The sequence below is a fragment of the Ruditapes philippinarum genome, unplaced genomic scaffold, assembly GCF_026571515.1.
Source record: "Ruditapes philippinarum isolate M1 unplaced genomic scaffold, ASM2657151v2 ctg215_1_1_1_1, whole genome shotgun sequence".
Classification (NCBI taxonomy): domain Eukaryota; kingdom Metazoa; phylum Mollusca; class Bivalvia; order Venerida; family Veneridae; genus Ruditapes; species Ruditapes philippinarum.
The window spans coordinates 82236-90292 of record NW_026854703.1 but is presented as its reverse complement, the minus strand read 5'-3'; the positions used below and the strand labels follow the sequence as shown (position 1 = coordinate 90292).

The 8057-nt window shown below is 30.3% G+C and overlaps 2 protein-coding genes across 2 annotated transcripts; both read right to left on the bottom strand.

Annotated features, from left to right (window-relative positions):
* Window positions 1-3061: 3061 nt before the first annotated feature.
* Window positions 3062-4109, bottom strand: LOC132740791 (uncharacterized). Its single transcript, XM_060728779.1, has 3 exons — window positions 4006-4109; window positions 3652-3733; window positions 3062-3254 (listed from the first exon to the last, which is right to left on the bottom strand). The coding sequence occupies exons 1-3, from the start codon at window positions 4102-4104 to the stop codon at window positions 3067-3069; spliced, it is 369 nt and encodes a 122-aa protein (XP_060584762.1). The 5' UTR covers window positions 4105-4109; the 3' UTR covers window positions 3062-3066.
* Window positions 4110-5729: 1620 nt separating this feature from the next.
* LOC132740807 (CDP-diacylglycerol--inositol 3-phosphatidyltransferase-like) lies at window positions 5730-7730 on the bottom strand. The gene is made up of 4 exons (XM_060728810.1): window positions 7584-7730; window positions 6471-6527; window positions 5956-6093; window positions 5730-5737 (listed from the first exon to the last, which is right to left on the bottom strand). Exons 1-4 carry the CDS (start codon window positions 7618-7620, stop codon window positions 5730-5732), a joined length of 240 nt encoding a protein of 79 aa, XP_060584793.1. The 5' UTR covers window positions 7621-7730.
* Window positions 7731-8057: the final 327 nt, after the last annotated feature.

The window sequence follows — 8057 nt, the reverse complement described above, 5'->3', positions numbered from 1 at the left end:
AGCAACACCCATGGCTGGAGCGAACTTGGAGTAATTTCTTTGCCACCTTCAAATTTATTTCGTCTGTTCAACCCAACATGGCAGAATTTTATGTGTTCCCTGGCGAAACAAATCTTGCTGTTCTGCATGTTATTCTTTGTTCAGGCACGTACAAATGTTTAGAATACACATTTACAATAAACTAAAGCTACAGCTCTAATCCGCCATTCGTTTCATTATCTGTTCACATCAATATTGACATATAGGGGTGTCGATAAGTCTTATATAAAACATACTATATATAATATCACCTAAATCTTTTACAACCTGAACCATTTCTCAAATGTACCATTCACTATATCACAGCATAATAGCGCAGAGGTAGAGTGCTCGCTTCGTGAGTCTAGAGATCCCGGGTCCGAATCCTGAACAAAGCATTTTTTAATTTGTTTGTATTTTTGTTTTAGATATTTTTCTTATATATTATATTATTATATTTAACAGCTGAACTTTAGTTCCTTGTGAATTTCGTACACTATTTGAAACATTAAGTTTTAAATAGATTCGCATCCATCAGGGTTAAAACCAACTGAATAATAAGCAATGTATAGAACGTGGCAGGTGACATAACAGTTCAAAATGAATAAAATATTATTTAAAAATGTTTGATAACTGTTAAAGAATTCAAAAACATAATATTTTACCTGTTCACATTCAACTTTCAGTTGTGCAAACAATCGCATTGATGAATATGAAACTAAGTCACGATAATACCTTTATAAAAGAGAAAATGAGCAATGAGGCAAACTATACAATATTTGGGAAGTTATGAAATAATGTGCGCCTTTGCAGACATCACTTTCATATCTTGAACGCTCTAACCACTACGGTTATCGGACTTACGTGTCCATATCCACTTTTATTGTATTTTATTGTAAAAAGGGGAGAAAAAATGCAAAATCATAAATGAATACCTTGCACGACTTATATCATAATGGTTAAGACCGAATCGTGTTCGACTACACTAAACAGGCCTATCAATCTAGGGGACACTATTCAATTAATGAATTTTAAATTTTGTCAGAGTAATACATCCATACAGTCGTACATGGGATATACTTAACCAGAGCTGATATGCACTAGCATCAGGGTATTTTCAAAACACCCGATAATTCATTTGAGAGAACAAAGCCAAAAATCAAACCTGTCATTAAAATGTACGGTACTGTGAGGTTTATGTTTTCTCTCTCTCTCTCTCTTTTAATCTTCCGTTACAATAGAATACTAACGAATACTGATTTGCAAGGAAATGACGGTCTTTCAAACATCAGGGTCTGCGGGTTTGGATTAGGGTTGTTCTTATCACAAAATTCTTTTTAAGGTCTCGTGCAGTGTCAAATACACGATATAAAGGGTATGTGAGTCTATTAAAAACTGTATTGCTTTGTACCACGCGAATTTTATGCCACTTCCTTTGAAATATATGTACATATATCTCGGATAAATCCATAAGCTTTTAAGAACACAAACTATTTGCAATACTTGACAACGTGAATCATTACTACTTTTTAAATTTTATTTTCACATAACTCGAATGACTTTCTTTACTTTAATATACATGTATCTTTCTTAACAAAATTTAAGTAACAAAATTGTCGGTAAATTTTTTTAAAAACTAGTCCCCCTAAACAAGGGTATCATGAAAATATCTAAGTTTTAGCCCTTTAAAATTTTTTAAACAACATGTTTATTTTACATTTTAAAAAAAACCCTTTTAAGAACTAAGCCTTTTTTAAAATTTTGAATAACTTTGGAAAAGGGAAACCTTAAAAAATTTTTAAAAGGGCGCACAACGACGTACATGGACCCCAAAAAACGCTCGCCATGTTCAGGAGAGTAAAATCTATAAAAAAAAAAAACAACTTATGAATCAAAAAATACATTCTACACGTTTCCATATAATACAATTGTACTTACATTGTATATTTGCAGACTAGATACTAAACAACATTTATAATACTGCAAGTTTGTAACGTGTTTTTCATTCGATAATCGTGACTTTTGTACATTTGCTGTCAATTTATGGAGAAATCTCACTTTTTTATCTGTAAAAAACTCTAAAAGTATTAAAAAAAATATTTCAAGTAGAAATAGCACTTCTCACTGCATTGAAATTTGAGTAAAACCACGAATTTAATCAAAAATCGTGAATAGAAACATTGTAAAAACGTTTAAATGATAAACGCACATTCAACATAAAAAACAAAACCAAAGACAAAAACACCCAAAGTATCAGTTACACCAGTGGATAAAATTTTAACATAACTATAAAACATTGTCAATCTATGACAGAAAGTATAATTAAATTAAATTTATCTATTTTAGCCTCCCTGTATGACTCCTCCATTAAAGACTACATGTCTCTGCTTTATCAAAGATAACAATACATGTATGTTATATTTATTATTTGATGTAACAGAAATGGTGTATCAGAAAAGAACTACAAACTGGGGACTATGGTCCCGCTTTTCTTCCAGAGCAAAAAAATCTCGAGATAGATTATGATGTAGAAACATTATATGTAAAGCAAACTTCATTAAACACCCAACTTCTTTATAATCCCCATAGGTTAAAGTCTCCATACGCATTTAAAATGTATTGATTTCATGTTTTTTAATTTAGAAATTTTTCCATTTTATTGCATGGGGGTCTTTAAAAAATGTCCTTAAGATAAAGTAGGGAAATTTTCCCGGGAAAAACAATTATTATGTTTCGTTGGGAGCAACAATAAAGCTTTTATGAGTATGGATCTATTTTTTTGGGTTTTCTTGGAAGAAATAATGAAAAAAAAAGTTTTATTTTTTACAATTTTTACAAAAGGATTCCCTCTTTTGCCCCTAGCTATTTTTTATGGCTTAAATAAAATTTTACTGAAAAACCTCATTTCAAATTCAATGGTTTTCATCAAAATTTTCAGGGGCTGTTCAAAACCTCTAACATGTCCTTTAAATTCCCTTTCCCCAAATTCTAGATGAAAAACGCTTTTACTTTTAAATTTTCTAGTTTTTCAGCATTTTTTTCCCCTTTTTATTTACTTTGCCTGGCTTTTTCCGTTTCTTGCCTATTATTCCGGCGAATTAGAACATCATGGTGGGCAATTTTTGACAGAGATGTGAGCAGTAAGTACACCATTATACAGAGTCTTGTTATTGACCATGGCGCTGACATCAACGCTATAATCTTCCAAATACACATGGTGGACCCAAATACCTGAACTGAAATGCCAAACAATACATATATAATGAAATGTGATGCTTAATTATGATCTTCCAAAACTCATTCTGTAAAAAAAGAATATACTATTTGCAACATGAAACGTGTGAAACATGTCATACTGACAACAATGTTTTAACCATATTCATCTGCTGGAACTGGTATTCTTCTCATCAATGCTGGCTGACCAAGCTCACATCAACTGCCACAAACAGTGCATAACCGTACACCTTGTTTCATTATTAAAGAACAATAGTCAGACACCTTTACTAAAAGTTATTCTAAAAACAAAGTGTTGTTCTACATAAAAATACGAAGGGCATTAATTGTTTCACAAAATAAATTAAGCTTATTGAATAATTTTTCTTATTACAACAAAGTAACAAAGACAAAACTTACTTTCTGGCAGAGATGTGTAATAACATAGATACAACATCAAAAGAAACACGTGATTTCCATACACCCATAAATTGGTAAATATCTGAAACATGAAGATTTTGAAAATTAGCAGCAAGTCAGTGGAATCCGGGTGATTTTCTTTTAGCTACCATTACTATTCAGGGAAGTCACAGAGACTGGCTGTAGAAATTAAGTAGTTTAAACGAATAAAAATGTAACCTGTATAATGATGAAACTGTTATGAATCAGTGACAAAACATAATGTATTCAGATAATCATGGTTAACATCAAGATTTATAGCCAGTAAATTTGTCTTTGCTTAAAATATCAAACGGCATAAGTTAAAGATCAAACCTTTTTGTTGAAATAAATATTTAATAACCAGTCATCGGCTCTAGTATAGTTGTTGTTTCTATACATGGCTGCACTGAAATAATAACAAAAACTTGACATTTGTACCACCATTTCATTACCAAGTAAAGGATAATACCAGACACCTCCGAGGGTGACCGTGAAAGATAAGTAACACTTGCCGAAATCATCAACAGAGGGACCTAGTATACATTTTATCAAAACGGATGTTATGTAGCAATGACATTTTTATAACCTATATAAAAGTAGAAGAAACAGTTAAACAACAATTGTTCTTTCCTACAAAGTATTGTATGGGTCTATACTAGCCAAAACTCCGATTTCCAAAAAAAAGTATGTTTTTAAACGCACGGGATATTTTGTTGTAACAACAACCGCAATTTAACGAGACAGCAAGATAAAAAAGATGTTATTTGGCAAATAACCAATGACAATCAATATATAGATTTTCTTGAATGGATCTTGTACGGATACATAAAAACATTTAACATCTTAAGGTAAAATGGTAATTTGCCATAATGTATTCATGATAATATTCAATTTCTAAACTACAACGTACTAAATGTACCAATTTTCCGCACGTACATAGCTTTTTTAGAAACAATCACATCTTTACATTTCAACTGATTTAGACATTAATAAACTTAAAAAGTAATTTATAGTGATATGTTCTAAATCCAATTCAAAAGAAAGATCAAAAATATATTTACGCAGCAAAAAAATTCTTAGAAACTTAAAGTTTGAAATGGTCGCGACAAACTATTATGCGGAATGAAAAAACAAAAAACATTTTTTCACATGCCACTATAAACGTTTTGCCTCAACTTCACGGTGCATATCCAGTAAACGCAGGAATGTGCAATTAAAAGTAAACCGCCGAAACGCTATTGCCAAAACGAATACACCGTAAGTTAACGAACCAAAATTTTTTTCTAATAAATTTAAAGAAATGAACTTAAGCGATTAGGGTGCTACGACATTATTCTTAAACCACCATTACAATTTTATTTTCAGGAATATGTTTACTTCTTTAGATCATTCGTGGGAAAGACAACCTGATTACCGTTTTAAGGGTGACTTTTGTGTTTCGTCAAATAAATATGTACATGTACAATTAACACATAAAAACTTTTTTTTCATATTCTGACAATAGGAGGAAGCTGGTAAAATAGGATTTAGCTACTTTTAATGAGATAACCGCCGTTGCTTCAGTACTTCATTCACGAATTCGGCGTTACTTCTAAAAATGGTCTCAAATACTTTTTATCTGCTTAATTAAGTATAAGATTGGAAAATGTATCAGGTACATTGAAATTTAACAAAAATTAGTCAAGTAATTCAAAATTAAAAATTTTTTTTTACTTATTTGATAAATTTTTCCCTGAGAGCTATGTCATAAAAGTAAAAGTTTGGAAAATAAAGAGTGTTGGATTGAGGGGCTTTTGCCCCCCACAAAAATGATACTGTAGCTTTATTTATAAAATTCAATGATATACCAAACAAAAAATGCTGAAATCAATCAACAATTATGAAAACAAATGTTAAATTATAAGTGTTAAAATAAAATTCAAAAGATTTCTATGTAAATGTGGATCCTCCGAGAACGTGATGTATTATTTTTCTTAAAGTTTTTGTATACCGGGGGAAATGAAAAAAATTAACATGGGTTCCTATATCCTAAAGGGTCTGACATAAAGTTTACTTTTTTATACCTCTGAAATACATGCATATATTTTTACTACATTTCTGATATTATACAATGTTTTTTTTATACAAAAATAATTCAGATACGAAAACCAGATTTTCTATTTTTGGCCATTGACTACTTGGAAATATGTAGCTCGACTAACCTGTCAGTATGATCTACGAAATATTCAAAAAGAAAACATTTAAAGTTTTAAACATAAGACAATAATTTTTCAAAGAACTTACTTTGATTGAAATATCTGGCTGAATTTCCATCTAGCTCATCCAAACTGACACTAACAACATAACATATACATGCTACATTATAGTTGCCAATAGAAGCATTATAAACAAAGTAGGCTAAGAATGCTACACGGATGTAATCTGGAGAAAAAAATAAAGATCTAACTTTCAAAAAGACCGAACTTACAATCCATTTATTTATATGAATGTATACATGTTGTTTGTTTTTATTTCGCATTAAACAAGTCACAGCATTTTTAAATGCATGAGCTTTAAGTATACATGTATTTTCTTTAAAAATCAAAATTTTTAATTATACGTGCCTTATTTATTTATATAATATGTGCTTGCCTTATATTTAATTTGTAATAAATCCCTTAAATGATTTATTCTAAGAAACAATCAATCAATAGAAACATCAAATACACATTAACGATAAAATCATAGCAACATTAGTCTCTAGCAATATTAAATCCATAGCAACTATAAATTCCTTGCATTTGATTTTGTTTACTTACCAATAATATTTGGAACAAACAGGAACACATTGTCCGTATTAAAGTAACCTTTGTAACCTTAAATAGAAACAATATAATGTAATAAGAAACTGAATACATAAATGTATACATGCACTGCTTAGAAAGTACGTATTGCAGTTCAGTTCTTGTTAAGAGTTTATTTCTAGTATTAAACATGTAGTCATAACACACTTGTGTCTGTTATTTCTCATTAGAATCATATATTGTATACTTGTGACATACTCACATACGACACAACATTAATAAATATCGAACATACATTCTAAAATTGTTAAAAGGACGTAAATGTGTCAAAACTATAAATTGTTATGTTCCTCACCATTTTTGTTCCCACTTGGAAAGAGAACAAGTAGAATGATTTTAATGAGAAAATTTAATACACCAAATTAAAATGGCAATAATTAACTCGGCTTTTTGTAATATCTGATATATACATGTATATTTATAGGTTTCGTGACTTCAGTTTTGGGATATTAATTAAAATTAACTAGCGACAAGGCTCGGTGAGACACGATAGAATTTAACTAACACTGTTCGCTATTACATGAACTATATCCCGGGATAGACTCCGGGTCTAACTTTAGAAGTATATATAAGGTTCATTCCATTTTCTTTAATTATCTGATTATTATTACTCCTGAACAATACAGACCAAATTCATTGATGTCAATATGTTCTATTATTTATTTATATTTCTTACATTTATAACATTATTAAAGCATATTTAATTTTCTGGATTTACTCTCATTAAAAGTGTGAATTTTCTTTTAAAACTAACGACTTATCTCAGGAAAACATTTAGTAGTGTTCAATCAACATGGCTGCTCTTATCGAATAATCTTCTGAAGTACAGGGACAACACAGTGAATATTGAATGACTTGTTTCATTTTAAGATAAATCAAAAGTTGAAACATGGACAAACAACAAATTAATGAAAACTAACAAAAAAACACAATAAAACTCACACCAGAATTATAAAATATAGAGGATAACTCGACAAATAATTAGAAATTAAAGATGATATAAGCGACATGTGTTAACACACGTGTTTCTTCTAATAATGAAAACAAAAGCAAACTAAATATTTTCACCTGTTTTCTCGTCCGCGTCTTCACATTTTATTGCCATGTCCTAAATCTGAGTTAAATTTTTAACACCTGCTAACGATGAGAATTACAGAAGACTACATTCACTGTATGTATACAGCGACAGATTAACTTCATACCGGACGTGCTTTTACAAGAGGGTCTCCGTATAGACTTCTATACGAGTGGAGGTTTACAATAGACACTACTGTGAGACGCATATACATGTATTTTATGCCACTGTTGTATTCCTGTTTACTATATCAGTTAATGTTTCCACAGCAATATTTCCCCTATTTAAGTTTACGTTTAAGTGGTTAAATTGGCCAACGACCACGAACAAAATGTATAAAAATTACGTTTTACATTAACATATGAAATGCCTATTTAAATAGTTTTTGAATAGAAAATATGATGATTTTGACCCCGTTGAAAATTGACCCCAATGGATAATTTTTTCAGCGTTAAAAAGAAGCCCTG